Source organism: Oncorhynchus tshawytscha, linkage group LG05, assembly GCF_018296145.1.
Source record: "Oncorhynchus tshawytscha isolate Ot180627B linkage group LG05, Otsh_v2.0, whole genome shotgun sequence".
In the NCBI taxonomy this organism is placed as follows: domain Eukaryota; kingdom Metazoa; phylum Chordata; class Actinopteri; order Salmoniformes; family Salmonidae; genus Oncorhynchus; species Oncorhynchus tshawytscha.
Genome location: NC_056433.1, coordinates 26523748 through 26538254, shown reverse-complemented (window position 1 = coordinate 26538254; position 14507 = coordinate 26523748). Strand labels below are relative to the sequence as shown.

Sequence of the window (14507 nt, the reverse complement as noted above, 5' to 3'; positions counted from 1 at the left end):
TGCTTCGAGATGTCCACCATTTTTCCTGTACCCAAGAAGCCAAAGGTAACTGAACTTGATGACTATCGCCGCGTAGCACTCAATTCTGTCATCATAAAGTACTTTGAGAGACTAGTCAAGGATCATATCACATCTACCTTACCTGTCACCATATACACACTTCAATTTGCTTACCTCACCAATAGATCCACAGATGATGCAATTGCCATCACTGCCCTTTCCCATCTGGACAAGAGGAATACCTATGTAAGAATGCTGTTTATTGACTATAGTTCAGCATTCAACACCAAAGTACCCTCCAAGTTCATCATTAAGCTCGAGGCTCTGGATCTGAACACCGCCCTGTGCAACTGGGTCCTGGACTTCCTGACGGGCCACCCCCAGGTGGTGAAGGTAGGAAATATCACCTCCACTCCTCTAATCCTCAACACTGGGCCCCACAAGGGTGCATGCTCAGCCCCGTCCTGTACTCCCTGTTCGTCCATGACTGCGTGGCCAATCATGCCTCCAACTCAATCATCAAGTTTGCAGACGACGTTACAGTAGTAGACATGAATACCAACAATCAATAGACCACCTACTGGGAGGAGGTGAGGAATCTGGGAGTATGGTGCCTGGAAAACAACCTGTCACTCAACATCACAGTCCCGTAGATGTAGATAGAGGGTTGTCCACGAACAAGTTCCTTGCTGTACACATCACTGACAAACTGAAATGTACCACCCACACACACAGTGGGGTGAAAAAGGCCCAACAGAGCATCCTCAACCTCAGGAGGCTAAAGAAATTTGGCAAAATTGAAAGCATCCTGTTGGTTCTGTATCACCGCCTGGTACGGCAACTGCAGCGCCAGTAACCGCAAGGCTCTCCAGAGAGTGGTGCGTCTGCTCAACGCATTACCGGGAGCAAACTACCCGACCTCCACGACACCTACAGCACCCAATGTCACAGGAAGGCCAAAAAGGTCATCAAGGACATCAACCACCTGAGCCACTGCCTGTTCACCCCACTATCATCCAGAAGGCGAGGTCAGTACAGGTGCGTCAAAGCTGGGACCGAGAGACTGAAAAACAGCTTCTATCTCAAGGCCATCAAACTGTTAAACAGCCATCACTAGCACATTAGAGGCTGCTGCCTATAAGCACAGACTCACTGTGATTCACTGGCCACTTTAAGGAATAGAACACTAGTCACTTGTCTGGCATTACTCATCTCATATGTACAGTTGAAGTCGGAAGTTTACATACACCTTAGCCAAATACATATAAACTCAGTTTTCACAATTCCTGACATTTAATCCTAATAATAATTAGTTAGGATCACAACTTTATTTTAAGAATGTGAAATGTCAGAATAATAGTAGAGAGAATTATTTACTTTACAGCTTTTATTTCTTTCATCACATTCCCAGTGGGTCAGAAGTTTACATACACTCAATTAGTATTTGGTAGCATTGCCTTTAAATTGTTTATCTTGGGTCAAACGTTTCAGGTAGCTTCCCACAAGCTTCCCCCAATAAGTTGGAGGAATTCTGGCCCATTCTTCCTGACAGAGCTGGTGTACCTGAGTCAGGTTTGTAGGCCTCCTCTCTCACACACGCTTTTTCAGTTCTGCCCACACATTTTCTATAGGATGGAGGTCAGGGCTTTGTGATGGCCACTCCAATACCTTGACTTTGTTGTCCTTAAGCCATTTTGCCACAACTTTGGAAGTATACTTGGGGTCATTGTCCATTTGGAAGACCCATTTGAGACCAAGCTTTAACTTCCTGACTGATGTCTTGAGATGTTGCTTCAATATATTTCCACATAATTTTCCTTCCTCATGATGCCATCTATTTTGTGAAGTGCACCAGTCCCTCCTGCAGCAAAGCATCCCCCACAACATGATGCTGCCACCCCCGTGCTTTATGGTTGGGATGGTGTTCTTCGGCTTGCAAGCATCCTCATTTTTCCTCCAAACATAACGATGGTAATTATGGCCAAACAGTTCTATTTTTGTTTCATCAGATCAGAGGACATTTCTCCAAAAAGTATGATCTTTGTCCACATGTGCAGTTGCAAACCGTAGTCTGCCTTTTTTATGGCGGTTTTGAAGCAGTGGCTTCTTCCTTGCTGAGCGGCTTTTCTGGTTATGTCGATATAGCACTTGTTTGACTGTGGATACAGATACTTTTGTACCTGTTTCCTTCAGCATCTTCACAAGGTTCTTTGCTGTTGTTCTGGGATTGATTTGCACTTTTCGCACCAAAATACGTTCATCTCTAGGAGACAGAACGCATCTCCTTCCTGAGCAGTATGACGGCTGCGTGATCCCATGGTGTTCATACTTACGTACTAATGTTTGTACAGATGGACGTGGTACCTTCAGGCATTTGGAAATTGCTCTCAAGGATGAACCAGACTTGTGGAGGTCTGCAATTTTTTTCTGAGGTCTTAGCTGATTTCTTTTGGTTTTCCCATGATGTCAAGGAAAGAGGCACAGAGTTTGAAGGTAGGCCTTGAAATACATCCACAGGTACACCTCCAATTGACTAAAATTATGTTAATTAGCATATCAGAAGTGTGACGACCCTCCCACTCTGTCTGCCGTATTCTCTCTCTGTTATTTCCTTATTAGGATGCTGGTGGGTGGAGTTGGGAGGGTCGTCAGCTACATGGGAAACACCTGGGCCCGGTGTCTCCCAGGATAAATACACCACTTCCCCATTCATGGAGGAGACTCTCTCCATGCAGACACCTTTATGGATTTTGTTGTGTTTCTTGGTGGTTTTTGGGTTGTTTGCGACAACATCTTTCAACACCCTGCATTATCACATTCATGCATGCAAAACACTCACTTACACTACTGATTACTGATTACACACACCATTGTATATTTCCCTTAGTTGCTTTAGTTAATAAATATATCTTTTGTTACGCCTTATCTCCACATTGTCTCCCTTTTGTTACGGGCTTTGAGCCGGTTCGTGACAGAAGCTACTAAAGCCATGATGTTATTTTCTGGAATTTTCAAAGCTGTTAAAAGGCACAGTCAACTTAGTGTATATAAACTTCTGACCCACTGGAATTGTGATACTGTGAATTATAAGTGATATAATCTGTCTGTAAACAATTGTTGGAAAAATTACTTGTCATGCACAAAGTAGATGTCCTAACCGACTTATCTATAGTTTGTTAACAAAAAAATTGTGAAGTGGTTGAAAAACGAATTTTAATGACTCCAACCTAAGTGTATGTAAACTTCCGACTTCAACTGTATATGTTGTGTAATTTGTTTGATGTTACTTGTTAGATATTACTGCACTGTCAGAGCTAGAAGCACCAGCATTTCCTTACACCCTCAATAACATCTGCTCATCACGTGTTTTTGACCAATAAAATTTGATTTGATTTTAATAGTATTTTTGTCATGAGATGCTGGATTGTTCCCTTCCATACTGCAGTGTTTGATCTAATTCATTCTGGGATTTTCTTTCTTATGTTATTTAAATGAAGGGGAATATGAATTATTATAGACAACCCACAACATGATCTTACAATATTTCCAGACCACTGTAATTATTTGTAATTGTTTTAGGATAATTCGTTTTTAAAATGAAATCTTTCAACCTCATGCTGCATGGTATTGGTAGCCATACATGATTTCAGATTAAACATTGCTATGGTGATATGTACAATAAATAAGCCATTTGAATGACCTGTACATTGAATTTCATTTAATTACATTATTTTTCCTTGAATTAAAATTCTTCTTTCTGTGGAGTGTGAATTCAAATTTAATTCAAATGTAAGAATTGAATTGGAATCAAAGAGCAAGTTGCAACTCAATTCATAATCGACCCCAACCCTGATGGTTAGGCAACATCGATACTGTAACAATTGTATATTTACACGCAAAATTAGACAACAAGAGATGTGCGTTTCCCACCCATTTAGCAACCCAGACCCAGCTAAGTGGAACCCAAGCACATCACGCCCCAGTCGCCGTCAGAACAGCATTGAGTGTTGCACTGCACATTTATTAGCTGACCACTTTCTTCTCTATGTCCCGTATCATCTTTAAAAAGAAAGACAATTTAAAATAACATTTTCTACCTCAACTCATAAGCCATGGCTGGGAACTTCTGGCAGAGCTCGCATTAGTACGTATTCTGTCCGAACGTGATGTATTAGGACTATGTATGGGAAAGAAACTCCATTGATTTGGGGCCTAGCTGGAGTTAGCAAGCTAGCTTGCTACCTAACTTAAGCTTGTCCGCCCACTTGTCCGCCCACGTCTTATATTATGTATGTCAGTATTAGTGTACCGGACGAACATTTCGTGGTAATTTTTCTTAGTGGTAATTAGCTAGATATGAATGCTGAGATTTATTTGTAGAGCCAGCTAAGTATTTTTGTGCCTCTAGCGAGCTAGTTTGACAGCGTAGCCACACAGACATGAACTTTGTGCGTAGGTCATCAAGGCATTTTTGTGTTATTGTTTATTTCTGACGCACCGCTCTCAGATTTCCTATCAGCAGTTTTGTTATGATACTGTGTGTATGAGAGGGCTCGTTGTGGTTGATTGTCTCCTCTTTCACTAGTCTGCAGTGGGTCCTGGACAAGCAGGACCTGATGAAGGAGCGTCAGAAGGACATCAAGTTCATGTCTGAGGAAGACTACTGGAAACTGCAGATCTTCTTTGCCAATGGTATTTCATCAGACTCATATGCTATGATAAATCTGTGTGGTGGGAATGGTTTTACTGTTAGGGAAATGGTACAATGTCACAACATTAATTACCCTCATCTCATTTGACACTACTCCTAGCAATAACCGGCAACAATGACCTATATTTACATTTGAGTCATTTAGCAGGAGCAATTCGGGTTAAGTGCCTTACTCAAGGGCACATGAACAGATTTTTCATCTAGTCTGCTCAAGGATTAGAACCAGCAACCTTTCAATTATGGGCCCAATGCTCTTAACCGCTAGGCTACCTCTTCATACACTACATGACCAAAAGCTTGTTGAACATCTCATTCCAAAATTATGGGCATTAATATGGCGTTGGTCCCCCCCTTTGCTGCTATAACAGCTTCCACTCTTCTGGGAAGGCTTTCCACTAGATGTTGGAACTAGAGGTCGACTGATTAATCGGAATGGCCGATTAATTAGGGCCGTTTTCAAGTTTTTATAACAATCGGAAATTGGTATTTTTGGACACCGTTTATTTTATTATTATTTACACCTTTATTTAATCTTTATTTAACTAGGCAAGTCAGTTAAGAACACATTCTTATTTTCAATGACGCCCTAGGAACGGTGGGTTAACTGCCTCGTTCAGGGGCAGAACGACAGATTTTCACCTTGTCGGCTCGGGGGATTCAATCTTGCAGTAAGCCAAGGTAAGTTGCTAGCTAGCATTAAACTTATCTTATAAAAAACAATGAGTCAATCAATCATAATCACTAGTTAACTACACATGGTTGATGATATTACTAGTTTATCTAGTGTGTCCTGCGTTGCATATAATTGATGCGGTGCGTATCGTAGCTCCAACGTGTACCTAACCATAAACAACAATGCCTTTCTTAAAATCAATACACAGAAGTATATATTTTTAAACCTGCATATTTAGCTAAAAGAATTCCAGGTTAGCAGGCAATATTAACCAGGGGAAATTGTGTCACTTCTCTTGCTTTCATTGCACGCAGAGTCGGTGTATATGCAACAGTTTGGGCTGCCTAATTTGCCAGAATTTTACGTAATTATGACATAACATTGAAGGTTGTGCAATGTAACAGGAATATTTAGACTAATGGATGCCACCCCTTAGATAAAATATGGAACGGTTCCGTATTTCACTGAAAGAATAAACGTCTTGTTTTCGAGATGATAGTTTCCGGATTCAACCATATTAATGACCTAAGGCTCGTATTTCTGTGTGTTATGTTATAACTAAGTATGATTTGATAGAGCAGTCTGACTGAGCGGTGGTAGGCAGCAGTAGGCTCGTAAGCATTCATTCAAACAGCACTTTTGTGTGTTTTGCCAGCAGGTCTTCGTGGTGCATGAAGCATTGCGCTGTTTATGACTTCAAGCCTATCAACTCCCGAGAATTAGGCTCGTGTAACCGATGTGAAATGGCTAGCTAGTTAGCGGGGTGTGCGTTAATAGCGTTTACCCTTGCTCTGCATAGGTAACGCTGCTTCGAGGGTGGCTGTTGTCATTGTGTTCCTGGTTCGAGCCCAGGGAGGAGCGAGGAGAGTGACGGAGGCTATACTGTTACACTGGCAATACTAAAGTGCCTATAAGAACATCTAATTGTCAAAGTTTAATGAAATACAAATGGTATAGCGAGAAATAGTCCTATAATTCCTATAATAACTACAACCTAAAACTTCCTACCTGGGAATATTGAAGACTCATGTTAAAAGGAACCACCAGCTTTTAATATGTTCTCATATTCTGAGAAAGGAACTTAAACGTTAGCTTTCTTACATGGAACATATTGCACTTTTACTTTCTTCTCCAACACTTTGTTTTTGCATTATTTAAACCAAATTGAACATGTTTCATTATTTATTTGAGGCCAAATTGATTTTATTGATGTATTATATTAAGTTAAAATAAGTGTTCATTCAGTATTGTTGTAAGTGTCATTATTACAAATAACTAAAAAATTGGCCGATTAATCTGTATAGGCTTTTTTTGGTCCTCCAATAATTGGTATCGGTATAGGCGTTGAAAAATCATACTCGGTCGACCTCTAGTTGGAACATTGCTGCGGGGACTCGCTTACATGCTTCCACAACAGCATTCGTGAGGTTGGGTACTGATGTTGGGTACTGATTAGGCCTGGCTAGCAGTCGGCGTTCCTATTCATCCCAAAGGTGTTCTATGGGGTTGAGGTCAGGGCTCTGTGCAGGCCAGTCAAGTTCTTCCACACCGATCTCAACAAACCATTTATTATATGGATCTCGCTTTGTGCACGGGGGCATTGTCATGCTGAAAAAAAGTTTGAAGCACAGAATCATCTAGAATGTCATTGTATGCTGTAACATTAAGATTTCCCTTCACTGGAACTAAGGTTCCTAGCCCAAACCATGAAAAACAGCCCCAGACGATTAATTCCTCCTCCACCAAACTTTACAGTTTGCACTGTGCATTCGTTGGACTGCCAAATGGTGAAGTGTGATTCATCACTCCAGAGAACAAGTTTCCTCTGCTCCAGAGTGTAATGGTGGCAAGCTTTGCACCACTCCAGCCAGCGCTTGGCATTGCGCATGGTGATCTTTAGGCTTGTGTGCGGCTGCTCGGCCATGGAAACTCATTTCATGAAGCTCCTGACAAATAGTACTGACGTTGCTTCCAGAGGCAGTTTGGAACTCGGTAGTGAGTGTTGCAATTGACAATTTTTACGCGCTTCAGCGGTCGTTTTCTGTGAGGTTTTGTGGCCTACCACTTTGTTGCTCCTGAAGGTTTCCACTTCACAATAACAGCACTTAAAGTTGTGGGCAGCTCTAGCAGGGCAGAAATTTGACAAACTGACTTGTTGGAAAGGTGTCATCTTATGACGGTGCCGCGTTGAAAGTCACTGAGCTCTTCAGTATGGCCATCCTACTGCCAATGTTTGTCTATGGAGATCGCATGGCTGTGTGCTCGATTTTATACACCTGTCAGAAACGTGTGTGGCTGAAATAGCCGAATTCACTAATTTGAAGGAATGTCAACATACTTTTGTGTATACAGTGCATTCAGAAAGTATAAAGACCCCTTCACTTTTTACACATTTTGTTACAGCCTTATTTTAAAATATATTAAATTGTTCTACATACAATACCACATAATGACTAAGCAAAAACAGGTTTTCGGAAATGTTTGCCAGTTTTATAAAAAAATTAAAAAACTGATGTCACATTGGCAGTGATTACAGCCTCAAGTCTTCTTGGGTATGATGCTACAAGCTTGGGAGTTTTCTCCCATTCTTCTCTGCAGATCCTCTCAAGCTCTGTCCAGTTGGATGGGGAGTGTTGTTGCCCAGCTATTTTCAGGTCTCTCCAGAGATTTTTGATCAGGTTCAAGTCCGGGCTCTGCCTGGGCCACTCAAGGACATTCAGTGAATTGTCCTGAGGCCTGCATGGTCTTGGCTGTGTGTTTAGGGTCATTGTCCTGTTGAAAGGTGAACCTTCACCCCAGTCTGAGGTCCTGAGCGCTCTGGAGTAGGTTTTCATCAAGGATCTTTCTGTACTTTGCTCCGTTCATCTTTCTCTCAATCCTGACTAGTCTCCCAGTCCCTGCCGCTGAAAAACATCCCCACAGCATGATGCTGCCACCACCATGTTTCACCGTAGGGATGGTGCCAGGTTTCCTCCAGACGTGATGCTTTGCATTCAGGACAATTAGTTAAATCTTGGCTTAATCAGACCAGAGAATCTTGCTTCTCCTGGTCTGAGGTGCCTTTTGGCAAACTCCAAGCGGGCTGTCATGTGCCTTTTACTGAGGAGTGGCTTCAGTCTTGCGACTCTACCATAAAGGCCTGAGTGCTGCAGAGATGGTTGTCCTTCTGGAAGGTTCACCCATCTCCTTGGAGGAACTCTGGAGCACTGTCAGAGTGACCATCGAGATCTTTTTCACCTCCCTGACCAAGGCCCTTCTCCCCCAATTGCTCAGTTTGGCCAGCTCTAGGAAATCTTGGTGGTTCCAAACTTATTTCATTTAAGAATGATGGAGGCCACTGTGTTTAAGGGAACTTCAGTGCAGCAGACATTTTTTGGTACCATTCACCAAATCTGTGCCTTGACACAATCCTGTCTTGGAGTTCTATGGACAAATCTTTTAACCTAATGGCTTGGTTTTTGCTCTAACATGCACTGTCAACTGTGGGAACCTATATAGACAGGTGTGTGCCTTTCCAAATCATGTCCAATCAATTGAATTTACCACAGATGGACTACAATCAAGTTGTAGAATTGGCTCAAGGATTATCAATGGAAACAGGATGCACCTGAGCTCATAGCAAAGGGTCTGAATACCTATATAAATAAGGTATTTCTGTTTTTTATTTTTTTTTAATACATTTGCTAAATAAATCTAAACCTGTTTTTGCTTTGTCATTGTGGGGTATTGTGTGTAGATTGATGAGGGAAATGTTTTATTTAATCTATTTTATAATAAGGCTGTAATGTAACAATGTGGATAAAGTCGAGGGGTCTGAATACTTTCCGAGTGCACTGTACAGTGTCATTTGTCTTGTAAGGTTGCTGTTTGACGCAATTGAGGTTAGATGTGCTTTGTGTTCAACGTATTGTTCTGTTCCAGTGATCCAGGCACTGGGGGAACACCTGAAGCTCCGCCAGCAGGTCATTGCTACAGCAACCGTCTACTTCAAACGTTTCTATGCCAGGTGCTTATGCCATTTTCATAACAACAACACTGTGAGAACATCAGCTAATTATAAATGGCACTAGGGGAGCATTGTATAATATCTACAGTGCCACCACATTCGCCTAACTATTTTGCTGTATGACCTGGAATTGTAATTTAGAAAAAAATCACCCAGATGATAATTGTTGGAATTATTATTTCACTGTACCGCAGCCCCTGAGTACCATGGAGAATACACTGAGCTCAGTTTTTCACTGTCATGCTTTCCCCATTACTACAAAGAAAACGTCTTGTTACTTCAAATATTTTGAATTGTGCTCCTACATTTTTCAATTTAGGCGCATACATTTTTTTTTCTTTTAAACAGTCTCTGGAGCCCTGAGCTTTGGGCCTCTTCCAAATCTCTTTCTATCTCTCCCCCTCTTTCTCTCTCTCTTTCTTATTTCTTCCTCTGCAGGTACTCCCTGAAGAGTATAGACCCAGTGCTCATGGCTCCTACATGTGTGTTCCTTGCCTCCAAAGTGGAGGTATGTATGGCCTGATATCCCACTGCCTTTCCAGTTTTCATAGTCTGTGTGGGAGTAGGGATAGGGTTAACTGGTAGGGTTAACTGCTCTGTAACATAGTCTTTGATAGTGCAATTCACCCCCATCCTACTCCATCACAGCATCCTCAAAGCCCTTCTGTTACTGTCTCTTCCAGGAATTCGGTGTTGTTTCAAACACTCGTCTGATCTCTGCAGCTACGTCTGTGTGTAAGTAAGAAGACACGAAGCGTTTCCATTTAGATATGATCTTATATTTAAGATGACAAATACACTCTTGCTGTGGTACAAAGGCTACATTCATTCTGATGGGTTGCGTTCATTTGATGTCAAATCTAACAAGTGTTTTTGTTTTGTACAGTAAAAACAAGATTTTCCTATGCCTTCCCAAAGGAGTTCCCTTACAGAATGAACCATGTACGTCTGACCTAACCTTGCTGTTGAAATCATTTAGGGTGTGCTGTATGAACAGTTCTTAGGCTAAACAATGTAGTATTTATTATGAAGTTAAATGATTGAATATAATTCATTATTGTAGCTAGATGTTACGATCATGTTGCATTGTGGTGGGACCTATCTCTGAGGCAACACACTCACTATATTGTGGAATATTTATACTTAAGCAATAAGGTGGTGTGGTATATGGCCAAAAAGGCTGTTCTTAAGCACAACACAACCGTGGTTTATTGGCCATATACCACAAACCCTGGAGGTGCCTTAGTGCTATTATAAACTGGTTACCAATGTAATTAGAACAGTAAAAAGTAATGTTTAGTTATACCCGTGTTATACGGTCTGATATACCACGTCTTTCAGCCAAACAGCATTGAGTGCTCGAACCACCCAGTTTATAAACCAGTAAGAGTCCTTTATGTTGTGTGTTATAGTTGGGTATCAGTATGTTGGCGTCTACGGAGACGCCACATTCCACAACTAGTGTTCGCAAGCCTATGGCAAAACTTTTGACCGTGGTCGGTTGCGTCTCCTCACCGGGGCGTATCTATCGCTGTGGCGCTAAGTGGAATACGATTGCAGCGCCGGTTATTTATCTACCTATTCCACGGAGTTGCCAGGACCACGTTGAGGCTGTCCTAACACCTTGTAGACAATTATTGATTCTCTGGTGGGGTGGCGCAATGAAGGAGGTGATTATTCACACTGTAGGGGTTCAGTTAGCAGAATGTTGTTATTCCCAGATACTGGAAATATTCCCAGATACTTCCCAGATAATAGAGAGAAAAGGGATACAAGTTGAGACTATGACACTGATATATTTACTAAACTGAGTTTGTACTTCATTTGCTTTCCTCATTACAGGTATTAGAATGTGAGTTCTACCTACTAGAGCTCATGGTAAGTATAGAAGGTTTTTGTCTCTGTCACAATACATTCAATGCTAGATGTCATCAATTTGTTGGATGGATGGATTCATTAACTTATTTCATGAGTGTTCCAGGACTGCTGTTTGATAGTATACCACCCCTACAGACCCCTGCTGCAGTATGTGCAGGACATGGGGCAGGAGGACATGCTACTGCCATTGGCCTGGTATGTGTTTTTTTTCTTCTTTGTTTGCGGGAGCATGTATTGATTTGATATGAGGATATTGAAACACTGTCTTATTTCTCTACAGGAGAGTAGTGAATGACACGTATAGGACAGACCTCTGTTTGCTCTACCCTCCCTTCATGATCGCACTAGGTAAGACACCCCGTCAGGCCTCTCACATCTCCTACTAGTAGATTCAGCTCAATAAAATATAGGTGAGGTGTTACACACATTCTTCCCCCTGCACCCACAGCATGTCTGCATGTTGCCTGTGTGGTGCAGCAGAAAGACGCCAGGCAGTGGTTTGCTGAGCTCTCTGTCGACATGGAGAAGGTACGGCCACACAAAACAAATGGCATATTAATACATCAATCGGAGGGGAAAGCTGATTGTCTGTGCGGTAACGTATATGCTGTGCTCAGATCCTGGAGATCATCCGAGTCATCCTGAAGCTGTACGACCAGTGGAAGAATTTTGACGACAGGAAGGAAATGGCTGCAGTGCTCAACAAGATGCCTAAACCCAAGCCGCCTCCCAACAGGTACAGAGATCTATCCTAATCTCACCTTAGTGTTTCACCTATATACTGTTAACATGACCCATTCACTTCCTGTCTCAACTAACTGTTTTCTGTTTTGTTTGTGTACCAGTGAGAATGACCAGAGCTCCAGTGGAAACCAGAATAACTCTTACATCCAGTCATAGGCAATGGGACGTCCACCTCGGCACATGTATGATAACTCATCAGATGGCCACAGGAATGCTGGCATTAGCCAATTGGCGGCGGCAGTCCTGTGTTTCCATCCCTCAACAGTTAAAGGGCGCGTTCCTGTGCCCAGGTGTTGCTAACGCATGGCAGATCTTAAAACACCTGGATAGGTATTTTATGTATCAGCTAACCACATGTTATAGCAATATAGTGCCCGACCGGCACAGTTGATGACTTCGCTCGCAACCATTGGTTGATGCATTCAACGTCTGAGCAGGGGAACGCGACCAAAACCTTATGGACCTAACTGTGAGAAACAGGAGGATGTAGTGAGGGAGGGGGGGACTATGAGTTGTGATGATCCTGACTTCCTTGAAACACTCTCGGGGAACAATCATATAATATGGAGCTTCTTGGGGCCAGAGAACTTGATCATTAGTGATTGTGATGTGTGAGTGGCCCATTTGGCAGTGTCTTCATTCCTCAGGGAGAATAGTAGTCCTTTTTACTGGTATCGCTAAGATGATTGGACCCTGTACTGTTTGAGGTGCGTTCTGAAAGGATGTAAGTCTGTTCGATTTTGTGACCCGATTGGATGTCCTGTTATCTAAGGTCTACATTGATTGGTTACAGAGCTTAGCAGGTGAAGTCATTGGGGAGAATGGAATTTCTGGGGGTATACCCGCTAGATTCAAGTGTCTTCATTACCTGTTACATCTCCAGCCTTTGTAAATAGCTTTACTCATGTCTTTCATTTCATTGTTTGTGTTTTACTTGATTGGGCAAATTTGCTTGGGTAGAAATCATGAAATGTATTTGCTGTCTGCTTCAAGTAAAACTACTCAAATGTGTTTACTATCATGATGTAATTAGCCTGCAACAAAAACGTTTTATTTTTTATTCTGCTTTTTTTATGTGGAGAATTGTTAGGACCACATTTTTGGTGGGGAAGGCAGGTGGATTTTTAGCTGTGTGTTCTTGATTGCATATTGAATCAGTCCTACACAAGCCAGGGTCCAATGTTTTCTGTCTGCATGTACCATGTATTTAATCAAATTGAAGTGTCACAATACCTTTGTGTGCATATTTACTTGTAGATATTGATATATTTTCTGTACAGTAATACAGTGGGAGTTGTGTGTGTGTGAGGTTGTTTCTCTTGGTTTCTGTGATATGTACGTGTTCATCTGTGTCCAGAACTGGGTGCTTGAATGCCTTACAAAATAAGCTGTTTATCAAGGTAATAAGACTTACAAGCACACTGTCCTATTGCAGGGAAGTGATGTTTTTTGTTTGTTTTCGGGGGTGGGGGGGATATTTTAGTGGTCCCTTTGGGTGCATCCCAATAGTCTGAAGTGAATTCCTCTCCTTGTTATCGGTTGCTTCAAATACACTGATGCAAAGTAAATCTAGATGAAATCAGGCTGTTGGTGGTTGTGCTCCATATTACTTTCACATACCGGCTGTTTGCAAGTCATGAAAGATAAAGGAGAGCGAGGATCCAGCTTTTAGACTATTGAGATACAGCCTTTTGCCTCAGAGTTCCCTTTCCCTTTACAGGCTCCATCATTTGTCATATGTGTTTACTTGACTGACTGGGATTAGCCTACTAAGGTTTTCCCCCTGTCTCTATAGAAACACAACATGAAAATGTGTGGTTTGTCAAGTATTGGCTATTACTTGAACTGTATTTCTTTTTGAAAATCTATTGTGGTAATAAAATGAATATTGCAGTAACCAAATGGGTTGATGCAGCTATAGCTCCTTCTTTGCACGACTGAATGTGTTATATTATTTGTGTTTCAGGGGCATTCAGCTGTTGCCTGACGCATGACCATCCTGACCGACCCGTTCTCGTTTCGCTTCACTTCACTCAAAATATTCAAATCAATGTTTATTGGTCGGTACACATATTTGCAAATATTATCATGGGTGCAGCGTAATGCTTGTGTTTCTAGCTCCAAAAGTGAAGTAATGCAAAACAATACAGACATAATCCAAAATAAATACATTCATTAATCGGTAAAGCGAAACCGACTATAAACTCGCGAGACTTCAGGATGGCTTTAGGCCTACGATACGAGGCTAACTCAGTTGTATAGGCTACCACGTATAACCCTACATTCTAGTGTTGCCTGGATTTAATTTTGTAATGGTCTAAAAGTTTCTAGAACTACTGATCATCTTGCAACAAATAAAAGTCATAGGCTACACCACCATACAATAGTTAGGCCTATATGACTTTAGTGCGATATGTAGTGCAAAGGAGAGTTAATGTAGAGTCGTTACGTATTAGTGTTACCAAAGCTGCAAAGCAGACATGTATATTATAAAG

At 41.7% G+C, this 14507-nt stretch overlaps 1 protein-coding gene across 4 annotated transcripts; it reads left to right on the top strand.

Annotated features, from left to right (window-relative positions):
- The first annotated feature begins 3963 nt into the window (after positions 1-3963).
- Positions 3964-13932, top strand: LOC112250399 (cyclin-C). 4 transcript variants are annotated; one of them, XM_042321751.1, is made up of 12 exons: positions 3964-4144; positions 4586-4692; positions 9306-9390; positions 9739-9898; positions 10074-10125; positions 10277-10332; positions 11233-11268; positions 11372-11463; positions 11549-11616; positions 11717-11796; positions 11886-12004; positions 12114-13932. In XM_042321751.1, exons 1-12 carry the CDS (start codon positions 4113-4115, stop codon positions 12166-12168), a joined length of 942 nt encoding a protein of 313 aa, XP_042177685.1. In that variant the 5' UTR covers positions 3964-4112; the 3' UTR covers positions 12169-13932. The 4 variants fall into 4 exon arrangements, with proteins under 4 accessions (XP_042177685.1, XP_024276270.1, XP_024276269.1 ...); XM_024420502.2 differs by having other exon boundaries at positions 3965-4144; positions 9829-9898; XM_024420501.2 differs by lacking the exon at positions 3964-4144 and adding an exon at positions 4277-4326 and having other exon boundaries at positions 9829-9898.
- The last annotated feature ends 575 nt before the right edge of the window (positions 13933-14507 follow it).